The following is a 12,976-nucleotide window of genomic DNA, read 5'->3' on the forward strand; positions in this document are numbered from 1 at the left end:
TCGGTCCTTGGGGAAAGATAGGTTTAGATCCCCCTTTTGGATATGGATAATGTAGATTAGGTGATATGAGGGTTCAGCTGGTGCTTTGGAGCCCAAGGGTATAATAGTAATGTGGCGGTGCGGGCCTTTTATGAATTTTGGATTTTAAGTTTGGAAATTTTTAAGGCAAAGGAGAGTTGATAGGATTGTAGAGCTTCTCATTACCTTTCCATGAATATAAGGATCACCGAAAACGGAGTTGGAACGAAGAAGTTATGACCGTTTGAAGTTATGAGGATTTTGGGCTAGTCGGGAACGCTAGGCGTACAAGGAATGTACACTGTACGTTCAGGGTTGGGTGATTGCGGAGGCTCCTTCGCGTATGCGGGGTGTTCCCTAAGAACGTTGGGCGTTCGCGACTCAGACCCAAACCCTAATTTAGGGCCTTAGACCCTATTTAAACACCTTAAATCATTTCCAACCCTTCTTATCTTCAGCCTCCATCCCCTGTAACCCTAAATTTGAAACCTTAGTCCCATTTTGAAGGATTTTGAGCCTTGAAGTGATTTTGAGTGGATTTTTAGTGCATTTGGAAGAAGAATAACTCCTTGGAGAAGTATGGGTTGTCTTGGAGCTTGGAGATCCAGGCCTTGTTCATCTTGGTCTAGCTCATAGAGGTATAAAGTCTTAATATTGATGGATTTCTCATGTAGATCTAGTTTGGGTTATGATTTGTCATGTTTTGGTTCAATAGTTGTAGTTATTGTAACATTCCAAAAATACTGATAAAATTTTGTTTTTAAATTCATTCAATTCATAAGAAACTGATATCAAAATAGTCGAAATAGTATAATTGTAACATGTTATCAGAGTACAAATTCCCAAAATCACTAAGTGCGGAAAGACATAGAGTGATGAGGTGCAATCAGGTCGGACCCTTCCCCTTCGAACTGGAAGTACCTAAAACATAAACTGAAAATTGTAAGCACAAGCTTAGTAAGTTCCCCCAAAATACCACATACTAAAAAAACATACGACCAATCATATCTGGGTGCTTTCCTACCCCTTCAGTCTATTTCAACCGGATACTGCCAAGAATATTTTGCTGGTTGCCTACCCCTTCGGTCTATTTCAACCGAATACTATCAAGCATATCTGGGTGCTTGCAATCCCCATTCGGTCTATTTCAACCAGATATCGGGTCTATTTCACCCCTACTACTACCATATAATTGTTGGGTTTTGAGCATTCTAACACTCCTATGGTGTACATGCAACCCTAGAAACCTTGGATCTATGTTTTCTCTATTATACATGCAAATATTAACTATTCCAAGGTTTCATCCTAACTAGCATATTATGAAGCACCTATACTACAAAGTTCTAGTTAGATGACATACCTTTTGATGTAGCTTGATGTCTTCAAGCTTTAAGAGCTTAGCCCCAATAGTGTGGAAGCCTCAAATGGAATCACAAATCACCAAAACACCTTGGAAGAACTTGAGAGAATATGTATGCACACTAAAATCGGCCCACTCTTATTTTCACACACTTGTGCCAATTTTGTGAGCCAAGGACCCCTTTATATATTATGGAGGATTAGGGTTACATCCATGTAAACCCTAATACCCATGACCTTTCATTTACATAGGATCCATGGGTTAAAAGCTCCATGGACCATCCATGAAAGCTTAGCCCAACCTAAATGAACTTGGCCCATTCCATATATATAAGAGTCCATATTTAATTAGTTCTTTTTGATCACTTAATTAATTCTAAATTAATTCTTGATCAATACTAATTAAATAATATGATTCCATATTAATATATTAGAACTTATAATATATTAATATAAATCATAAATATACTATTCTCAAAAGACTATCCATATAAATTGTGCCGGTGAAGTGCAACCCAAATGGACCATGTCGGGTCGGGTCAAGTACATACCAAATATAGTTATGGACTTAGACATTAATCCAACAATAATATCATAACAGAAACCACAGAGTCATCAAGAAAATACAGGCATAACTGACAATTGTCACCAAGACAATCATCACACTACAACATAAACTAGTGGGTCGGCTTTGATGCCTTCGACTCACGGATACTGCGAAGGAAGACTTACCTCAGACTGTAGGTATCAAATCGCACTCAGCGGATGACTCACGGACTCATCTCCCTATCGCACAAGCACAAAAACCCTAATTAGAAATTAGGTCACATTCTAACCCGAAAGTCAAAACCCTAATTCTTGACTTAAGGTAAAAGGGCTCCTTTACCTTTGCCTAATTGGGCCTCCTTTCCTCCAAGGCCCAAATCCATAAAAATCCAAAAAGGCATCCAAGCCCACTAGGCCCAATATGGCCTAAGAACACCTAGCATGGCCTTAGGACCAAAAATGTCTTGTTACAACAGTTGGTCTTGAGGCCCAACCTAAACAAGTCCAAAGCCCATCACCAAACGATTCCAAAAATCTTCTAGGCCCACTGACTGCGTACGAGCGGCGTACTTGGCTTGTACGCCCAACGTACGCTAGAGTTGACCAAGAGTCAGGATGCTAACCGAGTACGCGCAGTGTACTCTGGAGTACGCATGGCGTACTGGTCTGCCAACCCAAACCCACTACCATGTCTTAATCCATTAAGACCTAACGTCAAAAACTTAGATCCAAGCCTCAAATAACGTCTTACGCCATAAAGTTGCAAATTTTATGCTTTTGCATGCAAGGATGGGACCCAAATCATGAATCAAGTCCATAAGCACACTTGGATGGTTACTAACACTTGCATGGTTGAGGCTCAACCATCAAGATCCGATTTTTATGACTCAAAACACTTCCAAGAGTCCAAAAGGACAGCTCATATGGTCTGAAGTTGCTCATACTCCAAGAACCCAAACTATGGGACCAAAAGATACTATTTTCTACCCTAAACCTAGATCTAGGTTTGTAATGATCAAGGTTCAAACTTTATACCTTCAATGGGCTAGAAATGGTGCCAAACTTCTGTATCTACAAGCTCCTTCCACATCCTTGCTTCTTCCCAAGCTTCCTTATCCTTCAAAGTCACTAAATAACAACACAATCACTAAAGAAAGCTCACAAATGCACTCAAGGTGGCTTAGGGTTTGAGATTTGCACAACAAGAGCAATGCAGGCTGAAAAGGTAAGGGAAATGAGGGACTTAAGGTCCTTAAATAGGGTGCAAACCCTAAAAATTAGGGTTTACCCCTGGCTTGGTTACTCCCAGCGTACGCATGGGTACACTCAGCGTACGCTGGATCCCCCGATGGTGCGCATGCAACGAGTACGCCATGCATACATAATATACGCCCAACATACTCACCGTCCTTCCACCACCTTAATTTGAATTGAAAATAGACTAAGTCGGAAACTTCATACCTGGCGAATCGGGTGCTATAGTTATTGTGAGTAGAAGTTACTCAAGGACCTTTGAGCCTCATATTTGGTCTTTGTTAAGGTCATTAAGTCATACAGCTTGAATCTTGATGATGCATTTGTTAGATCTAGCTAGTTTTAGGTGTTATGAGCTTTTGGTCACTTTAGTGCATAAAGTTTAGATCTTGAAAGTTTGTGACCTTGTTATGGATAAAGTTGGAAACTTTATCCATCTAAACATCATATTGATTCAGATCTAAAGGTTGGAGACTTGGACTTGATGGATTAAGTTGAAAAAGATGAACTTTTGGTCCCTTTGAGACTTAAAATACTAGATCTTGGTCGTTTGGACCATTCTAATGGATAAAGTTGGAAACTTTATCCATTATGGAGTTATTATGAACCATAAAAATGTGATCTTGATTTTTAGTTTCCTCTCATGCATGAGTTACAAGGTCTTAATGGGTTAAGTAGTTAGGGTTTTTGGTGTTTGGGCACTTAATGGCCATGCTAGACCATAATGTTGACCGGATTTGACTTTTTGACTTTGACCTGGATTTGACCAAGTTTGACCTAAGGATATTTTGAGTATTTTGAGTTTGGTCACTATTTGATGAATAGTTGACGGATAGAGCTGATATTCGGGACCTATTCAGCTATTTGTTCAGACTGAGAGGTGAGTCTCCTCACTATAACCGTGGGTCGAAGACACCAATGTCGGATCACTAGGATATGTTATGTGCTTGTTGTCTTTGTGACTCTTACTGTATGCATGTATGCCTGTTTGACATATGAGTTAAAATAGACTCGATGGTGAAATAGACCCGGTACAACCTTGAGCTGATATATGAGTTGAAATAGACTCGGGGGTGAAATAGACTCGGTACAACCTTCAGCTGACATATGAGTTGAAATAGACTCGGGGGTGAAATAGACCCAGTACAGCCTTGAGTTGACATATATGTATGGTATGTGGTATTTTGGGGATCTCACTAAGCTTTGTGCTTACAGTTTATGTTTATGGTTTCAGGTACTTCTAGTTCGGAAGGTAAGGGTCCGACGTGACTGCACAACATCCCCTAGAGTTTATTTCGCATTTGATTAATTGAGATTTTACTCTGATGTTTAATTACTATTTTTCACATTGAATGATTTGGAAACGAAATGTAATATGAATTAATACTTTAAAATTGAAAATTTTTCCTTATGATTTTTGGGACGTTACATTTTTATATAGATGTTCATGTATTTTTATGTATTTTAAATGTATAAACGTATTTTTTACGTATTTATATGTAGTTTTAAGTATTTTACATATTTTTATGTTTTTTATGTATTACGTATTTATATGTTTTTTTTTTACGTATTTATGTATTATTTTTTAAGTTTTTTATATAGATTTTTATGTATTTTAAATGTATAAATATTTTTTTTTACATATTTATGTATTTTTTTTTATCTCAAGTCATATTCACTACTTCATCCAATTCATACAACTTCTTCGAGTATATTTAGATGGTTTTCCTACATATCCATATATTTTAAGCTTTTCTCATTCGCTTATCTTGAAATTAAACATCAAATGGGAAGAGCTTAAAATATATGGGTATGTAGGAAAACCATCTAGACATATTCAAATAAGTTTTGCGAATTTAATGAAATAGTAAAGACGATTTAAAGTAAAAAAATACATAAATACGTAAAAAATAATATGGTTATACATTTAAAATACATAAACATCTATATAAAAAAACTAAAAAAATACATAAATAAGTAAAAATACATATAAATAAGTAATATATAAAAAACGCAAAAAAATATGTAAAATGCTTAAAATACATATAAACACGTAAAAAAAATACGTTTATATATTTAAAACACATAAACGTCTATATAAAAAAACTTTAAAAATACATAAATACATAAAAAAAAATACGTTTATACATTTAAAATACATAAAAACACATAAACATCTATATAAAAAAACTTAAAAATACAGAAATACATCAAAATACATATAAATACGTAATACATAAAAACACATAAAAATACATAAAAAAAATGTAAAATACTTAAAAATACATATAAATACATAAAAAATATGTTTATGATTTTAAAGTATATAAACATCTATATAAAAAACTTAAAAAAATACAGAAATACATATAAATACGTAATACATCAAAAAATAACACATAAAAAAATATGTAAAATGGTTAAAAATACATATAAATAAGTAAAAAAAAAATGCATTTATACATTGAAAATACATAAAAATATGTAAACATAAATATAAAAACTTAAAAAAAAATACATAAATATGTAAAAAAAAATACGATTATACATTATATACAAATTTTAACGAAATCTGCAGAAAAGTCTCATTATATTGGAAAATTAACAATTTGGTCTCATGACCTGCTCAACATGTCAAAAATAGGGCTAAAATGAATAAATTAGCCGGTTTCTTGGGCTTTTCTATTTAAAAAGTTAAAAAAATCGGGAATTTTCTGTTTAAAAAGTAACATTTAGGATTTTAGTAAAAAAATTCTAAAATATTGAGACTTTTCTGAAGATTTCCCTTTAATAAAAGAACCTGTATTTTAATTTTTTTTTTGTTTTAGATCTTAATTTTTTTTATCAAAAAAAATCAATTTGTATCTATTTCTTGATATTTCAGTCATATAGTCAGTTGCCTACATGTAAATTGAGTTTATTTAATAAAAGACTTTATATTTTTGTATTTTTTATGTTTTAGACCTATTGTTTTCAAAATAAACTCAATTTAACATATTCTTTGTTATTTTATTAACAAAGTTGGTTACCAAAATGTAACCCTACATCACCTTAACTCACGTGTGCCTTAAACATCGATCACCTAAAAAAATATTCGATTTTAAAATCATATGTTAGATTTATGCTTCTTTGTCTTCTTCTTGTTGTACAATATATTGGTCCACTAAAATGGTCTCTTCTTTGAGAATCAAGAACAAAAACTTAATAAGTAATGTTGAAATGGAATCATGCTATTGTAAGGATCCTCTATTTACCTTATGTCCCAAGGTTGTTTTCACAATATTGAGTCTGTTTTCAAAGGGTGTCCAATCACTATTTTTATAAGGTCTACTGACGTGTTTATTTTAACAATGAACTAGACAATTTTGCAAAATAAGTTTATATATATATATATATATATATATATATATATATATATATATATATATATATATATATATATATATATATATATATATATATATATATATATATACCTTTAAGCTTATTTTGTTTATGTATTTATCAACGTTTTACAATAAATACTAAATTTATTTAGCACCATATATGTGGATGTATGTGTGGAGGATCTTAAACATTAGTTATTTATAAACTCCAACATGAAATCATATCTTTTCGACACTGTTATGGATGGATGATCCTGGACATTATTTCACATGAACCACAAGAGGATCTTTAGTATTTATTGGAATGTCCAATAATTACTAAAATATATTCTCCTAAACATCTCCATTCAAGAATAGGGAACAATCAATCTCCCAAATTTGTCTTTTCGTGCTCCTAAATTTGTCTAGTGTCTTTAGCGGTCACTTAGGCCTTATGGTAATCTTGGTTAAATTTAGTATTCATTGTAAAATGTTGATAGGTAATGAAAAACTTCTAAAAAAAAATTTATAACCACTTTGTGAAACGTTGATAAATACTTTAAACAAATAGGCTTAAAGGATAAAAAATAACAACTTACTTGCAAAACTATCCCAATATACTTTTAAATTAAACATACCATTAGGCCTTATGAAAATAGCCTTGAAAAATAAACCATTTCTACAAATTAAAAACCACTTGTAGATATATTATTAAGGCCACAAGGTATCGTGCAGTTTGGAAATACAATTTGTTGGTGACGACTGAAACCGCACCCAGGAACGATTTAGGAGAGGGGTTTCCCTGCATGGGATAGCCTCCACTTTCTCCTCCTCTGATAGGCCAAGGCTAGAAAATGTTATTTTATTTTTTTTCTTTTTCAAATTTTAAAATATTTAATTAAATTATATATATATATATATATATATATATATATATATATATATATATATATACACACACACACACACAAAGAAATTATAAAAAAAATATAATAAAATTTATGGTTTTAATTCTCTACAAAAAAAAAAGATATAATATTAGTGTAAAATATATTTCTTTATAAAAAAAAAATAAAGGAAAATAAAAGATAATCATTTCCTATGTATTGAAAAGTGACGAGAGAAAATAAAGTGGCACTAAAATGGCAGAAGAAAAATGGAAGGAGGTTATACCATCCGGCCTAAGTGACACCAACACCCCATGCCCTTGGAATTTGTAGAAATAATGTATTTAAGAACACTTCATTTTTAGGGTATTTGTAAAAAATGGAACAAAATATTACCATTTTTGCATCATTGACATACGTTTCATTCCCAACCCTACACATGCTAAATGCATTACAAAGCCATTTTGTCTAGGTAACACATCATCAAAGAACAACATAATGTATATATACAGATGATTTTGTCTTTTTTTTTTAACAAATGTAAAAGGGTTGTTTTCATAAGCATCTACAAGAAGAAATGTTTTCTAAATTGGTTTGTTACTTATGAGATTAGCTAGCTTTTGCCCAATAGTGATTCTAGCAAAGCTGCCTCTTCTTCCTGAAAAACAAAATATATCAATGCATAAAAGTTGTCAATTATTAAGTTATTCACAAAAGTTATTTCAATTATGGGAAAATAAACATACCACCAAAGCATTGAACTCGGTTTCCTCATCTATGGCACTTATTGTCAAAGGGTCCTCAAGCACCTCCTGTTTTGATAAATATAATCATATTATGACATAAATTCCAACAAAGAAAGTAATCCATTAAAGCATTAATCATAATATGTGATATGATTAATGATATGCTACAAATAATAAGGCTAAATAAATGCAAGAAATAGAAATGGTATTTCATACATCATCGGCTATTCTCAATTGCCCATTTCCATCCTGTGAATTTAAGGATAAAAGTGTGAGGAAAAAAAAAAAACATAATTTTTTAAGCAGATAAAAGTTGGTAGTTTACCTTCACAGCTACAAACAGAAGTGGATCAGATGGTGTGTAGATCATGTAATGGGAACCATCCTATTTGGAAATGATAGATAATATAAGAATAAAAAATAATTATAAAAGTTAAGAGAAAGTAAAATTAGGAGAAAATACAGAAAAAGATAAAGTGATCATAAAATATACCATTTGAAAGCATGTTATTTCTACGCCTTCAGTTGGTAAGCCATCCAAATCCTGTCCATCGTCTGCAAAACATGTGATGTATAATTCATTTTTAAGCATCTTTAAATAATATTAATGGACAAAATAGAAGAAAAAAAAAAGCATTACGTATTTTCATCAAGTGAAAATAGTTGTCTGGTAATAGTTAATAACATCAAATAAACATCGGAAACAAACTCAAAATTTGAAAATTTAAAATACTTCAAGGGAAAAGCCAAAAGCATTACCTGAGCGACATTCAAATATGTCATCCTCAGTGTAGCAAAACCCTCCACGCGCTGTGTAACAAAACCTAATTGGCATGGAGAATAACATTTAAACAATAACAATTAAATATATATAACTACAAAAAAAAAACAATTAAAAAATTTAACAAACTAGATACTGGACAAGCTTTTTAGGGCTATTTCCGATGATTAGGATAATGAGGGTCTGACAATTTTTTTCGGTCCTAGTCCAATGCATGTCAAATGCAGTACAGCCTGTTCTGTTCTGTCTTGTCCTGCGTAACAAACGAGGCATTTAACAGTACTAACAAGTATAGCACATGGAGTTAGGTATACCTACCCACTATATACAAGATGCATGTGTATCTTGGCAAGGGCATATGAGGCTGTAGGAAGGATTGATTCGACTTCATCATCGCTCACCTAAATTACTCCAATAATTTCTTCATAGATAAGCAAGAATACTGACAAAACTTATAAAAGGAAAATGGATATTAAGACTGTGTTGTTTGGCGCGCATAAGCTAGCTTAATTTTTGAGTTTTTTAAAAGGTATTTGAGAATTGAGATAGCTTATTGATAAGCTCATGGGGCTTTTTCCACAAGTTTTTCTAAATGTCATTTTTTGTCATTTTACATTTTCCATCTAGTTTTTACCAAAATTTATTACGTTATTAGGTAGCTTTTCTGTTGGTCTGCCAAACACAGTGTAAGTGAAAATAAAAGAAAGCAAAAATAGTAAAAGCATAGAAATACGTACAGCTGACCATCCTTCAAAGTTTGTGCTTTTTAATATCTGAACAGGCCTGTAGAAGAAACACATACAAATAGGGAAAAAGTAATTTAAATTAGACGAAAATTTTCACCTGATTTTGATGTCAAAAAAGTGAAACTTCCACTTACGTATCAATGGGGCATAGTAGCATACATTCATCTCCTTGTGAACTTCTAAAAACTCTTCTGATAACACACTCCAATGGAAAATTATTTGCAGGATCAACCTGTTCATCAGCTCTTACATTTTAGTTCAATTGCATATGCGTAATAAGATTACCAAATAAACAATAAGAACCAAATTAGAAATGAAGTAATTTTCACTACATCAAAACCTAATTTGCAATCTTTTCCTTATCTCTATCTCTAGGAAATCATAAAGGGTGAAATCTTCATATTCTCATATAGTTCATCATAGTCAATTAGTCATACGGTTTGATATAGATATAAACATCGTAAAAAGATAATAACATGAGTATTATGGGTAGAGAGGCATACAATTGTAGCAATTCGTCTATCCGAAACAGCAACAACTCTCCCCTGATCATCCACAAGAAATCCGGCAGGTGGTTTCGGCAACGGCAGTGGCTGATACCTCGCTTTAGAAGAAGACGTGGTCTCCTCATAGTCATCGTCTTCTTCCTCATTTACACCAAAACCCTTCTTAAACCCAGATCCAGAACCACCATTTTTAGTATTCTTCTTCACCGGCTTCTTGTTATTTGTTGAAGATGACGAAGACTGACGCTTCTTCACTGGTCCACTCTGTTGCTGCTTAGCAGCAGAGCAACGAAATAGTTTTTTACGCGAATTTTTTCTAGGGTTTGAATTGGGGGAAAGGGAGAGTGAAGAGAAAGATGATTGGTTGAATTTAGGGTTCAAAAGAGGAGTATAGGTTGGTAGTGTTGTGCTAGAGGAGATAAAGGATGCCATTGTTCCCGAAAGTTGGGATTTTCACCTCAAACTAGTTGCAGGTATGTCCCTTTGCGGCTGTAGCGATGCACTTGAAAAAAAAAATCAAGACACGTTTTTTTAATTATTTAGGGTAAACTTCTTGTTTTTATTATTTCATTTATATTATATTTATATTATATGTTCCAAAAAAATAAAAATAAAATATTAGTTTCTTATATTTATATTATAAAATATAAAATAATTATATTTTATTCTTGTAGGTCCCGATAAGCCTGATTACATAAAATTTGGTAACTAAAGGATCTTTGGTCTAGCGGTAAGGCTGTGGGGAGTGGTCACCATCAACCCGAAAAGTGGTGTCACCTCTGCACCACATCACTTTCACCACCAACCCACTAAAACTAAGACATGGTCACCACTCCACAATTATCTTTTTTTATATTTTTTTTATTTCTAATGACTAAATTAGATAAAAACATAATTTAAAACATAATAAAATATTTATATTAATTAAAACCACATTACATAATTTAAAACATAGAAAATTAAACCTAAATTACTAAAAAAAACATAAAAACACATAGAAAATTAAAACTCAAATACTAAAAAAACATAAAAATAACTTAGAAAATTAAACCTAAATTACTAAAAAAACATCGAATCTAGTTGCGATATTGGTCGAGAACTTGTTGTTGAATTTTCAAAAACACCCTTAAATTTTCCGGGTCGAGATTTGGTTGCGGTACCGCATTTATGATTTGAAGATTGGTGAGTGTCAATTGTCGTCGGCGTTGTTCCTCCGTTGAATCAATTTTTTTCCTAAAAAATTTAGAGTTTTGTCGATTTTCTCCGCTAGTACGTCTTCGTTGGTTGATTTTCCGCTTGACGAAGCCCCTTTTCTCGCTTTGTCCCTTCTCGGTGGTCGACGAGGATGGACGTCCGGTGGACCCTCCCCCTCGGTGGCGTCGAACTCATCATTGAGGTCGAGGTTAACACCAATGTCCGACTCGGACGTTCTTGGCCTTTTGTTGGAACCGGTGGTAGATCCCGAATGCGTCGTTTCGGGATAAAGAACTCATTTTGGGCCATTGCGACAAACTTCCCACGCTTTTTGGTTGCCAAAAGGTTTACCATTGTTGGTAATTTTGTATTGGTGTAACGCCGTTGACAAAATGTTGAAATCGTTGCTACCACTTCGATGCATATTTTTTAGATTGTCAAACACGCCGTTAAATTTGGTGCAAGCCGCTCTAAGGTCACGCCATTTAGCATTAACCGAGTCGTATGTCCGGCTCGTTTGCCTTCCTAATAACGCGTGGAAGTGGTCTAAAACACGATTCCAAAAACTTTGACCCGATTGCGCATTGCCGACATCCCCGTCTTGTGATATGAAAATCCAAGCTTTAGCTAAAGTTGTCTCCTCCTCCTCCTCGGTCCATTGGGTGTTTTTCTTTTTCCTTAGATCTTTTGCTTTTTTTTGTCTTCTACGACTTGGTTGGGTTTCTTCAACCCGTTCGTCGTCGTCGAGGTTTATGGGTGGAGATTAAGATAACGGAACTTGAGATGGTTGTGAAGTTTGTGGACGTTGGAAAGTTTGGGGTTGAAAGGCTTGAAATTGTGGTTGAACGAATTGTGGTGGTTGTTGTTGTTGGTAGTAGTGTGGATGGTATGAAAGATTGGTGAATAGAGGTTGTTGTTGAACGGGGGATGATAACAATTGCATATATCCAATATTCGTTAACGGATCGTTTGGAGTGTTTGGGGTGTTCAGGGTGGGTGGGTTATTTTGGTTTGGATCCATGGAGGAAAGTATATTTTTTTGAAGAAGTGTATATTTTGTGTTCAAAGTGTGTGGTGTGTTTGAAATAAGAAAAAATGTTGATATATATAGAGAAAGGATTGTAATTAATTAATTATTTATTTTTATTACAAACGGTCAAATATGCATTCAACGGTCAAAAAGCTTATCACCCAATCAATTCACTTGTCTTCTTCCGTCTTCAGCTCCACGCAACAAGCAACCCACCGGAAGGTGGGGCGGTGTTCACGCGTGAAGGGGGCTGACACGTCAGCTCTCACGCGTCCTTTTACCCTTCACTCCGGGCAGCCTAAGGAAGGACTCTCTCAAATGAGAGCTCATGTGTTCAAGTCTCACCAGAAGACATAAGTTGTATTTAGGATTAGATTAGGTATAGAATAGTTGCCGTTTAAAAAAAACTTAAAATTTGGCAAGGACATTTAAGATAATTCCTCGTTCAGTCGTGTTTATTAAAGATAATTTTGTCAAAGTTATTAACGAAAATTGGTCCTTCATGAGATGTTAGTTCTTAGTTCTGGAAAAATGGACACACTTC

At 33.6% G+C, this 12,976-nt stretch overlaps 1 protein-coding gene across 1 annotated transcript; it reads right to left on the reverse strand.

Annotated features, from left to right (window-relative positions):
- Positions 1-7,798: 7,798 nt before the first annotated feature.
- Positions 7,799-10,739, reverse strand: LOC145117101 (BTB/POZ domain protein TNFAIP protein). Its single transcript, XM_079053407.1, has 10 exons — positions 10,206-10,739; positions 9,837-9,934; positions 9,694-9,739; positions 9,275-9,357; positions 8,935-8,999; positions 8,669-8,730; positions 8,501-8,560; positions 8,392-8,424; positions 8,176-8,241; positions 7,799-8,087 (listed from the first exon to the last, which is right to left on the reverse strand). The coding sequence occupies exons 1-10, from the start codon at positions 10,638-10,640 to the stop codon at positions 8,043-8,045; spliced, it is 993 nt and encodes a 330-aa protein (XP_078909533.1). The 5' UTR covers positions 10,641-10,739; the 3' UTR covers positions 7,799-8,042.
- Between the last annotated feature and the right edge of the window lie 2,237 nt (positions 10,740-12,976).

The sequence above is a fragment of the Lactuca virosa genome, chromosome 5, assembly GCF_052849685.1.
Source record: "Lactuca virosa cultivar CGN04683 chromosome 5, Lactuca_virosa_CGN04683_v6, whole genome shotgun sequence".
Classification (NCBI taxonomy): domain Eukaryota; kingdom Viridiplantae; phylum Streptophyta; class Magnoliopsida; order Asterales; family Asteraceae; genus Lactuca; species Lactuca virosa.

Excerpts from the sequence above, each read along its gene's own strand:
- LOC145117101 (XM_079053407.1), bottom strand. The coding sequence starts at position 10,640 with ATGGCATCCTTTATCTCCTCTAGCACAACACTACCAACCTATACTCCT. Across the intron at positions 9,740-9,836 it reads CTACTATGCCCCATTGATAC|GCCTGTTCAGATATTAAAAA; the intron begins GTAAGTGGAAGT and ends TTTCTTCTACAG. Across the intron at positions 8,425-8,500 it reads TTCTGTTTGTAGCTGTGAAG|GATGGAAATGGGCAATTGAG; the intron begins GTAAACTACCAA and ends TTAAATTCACAG.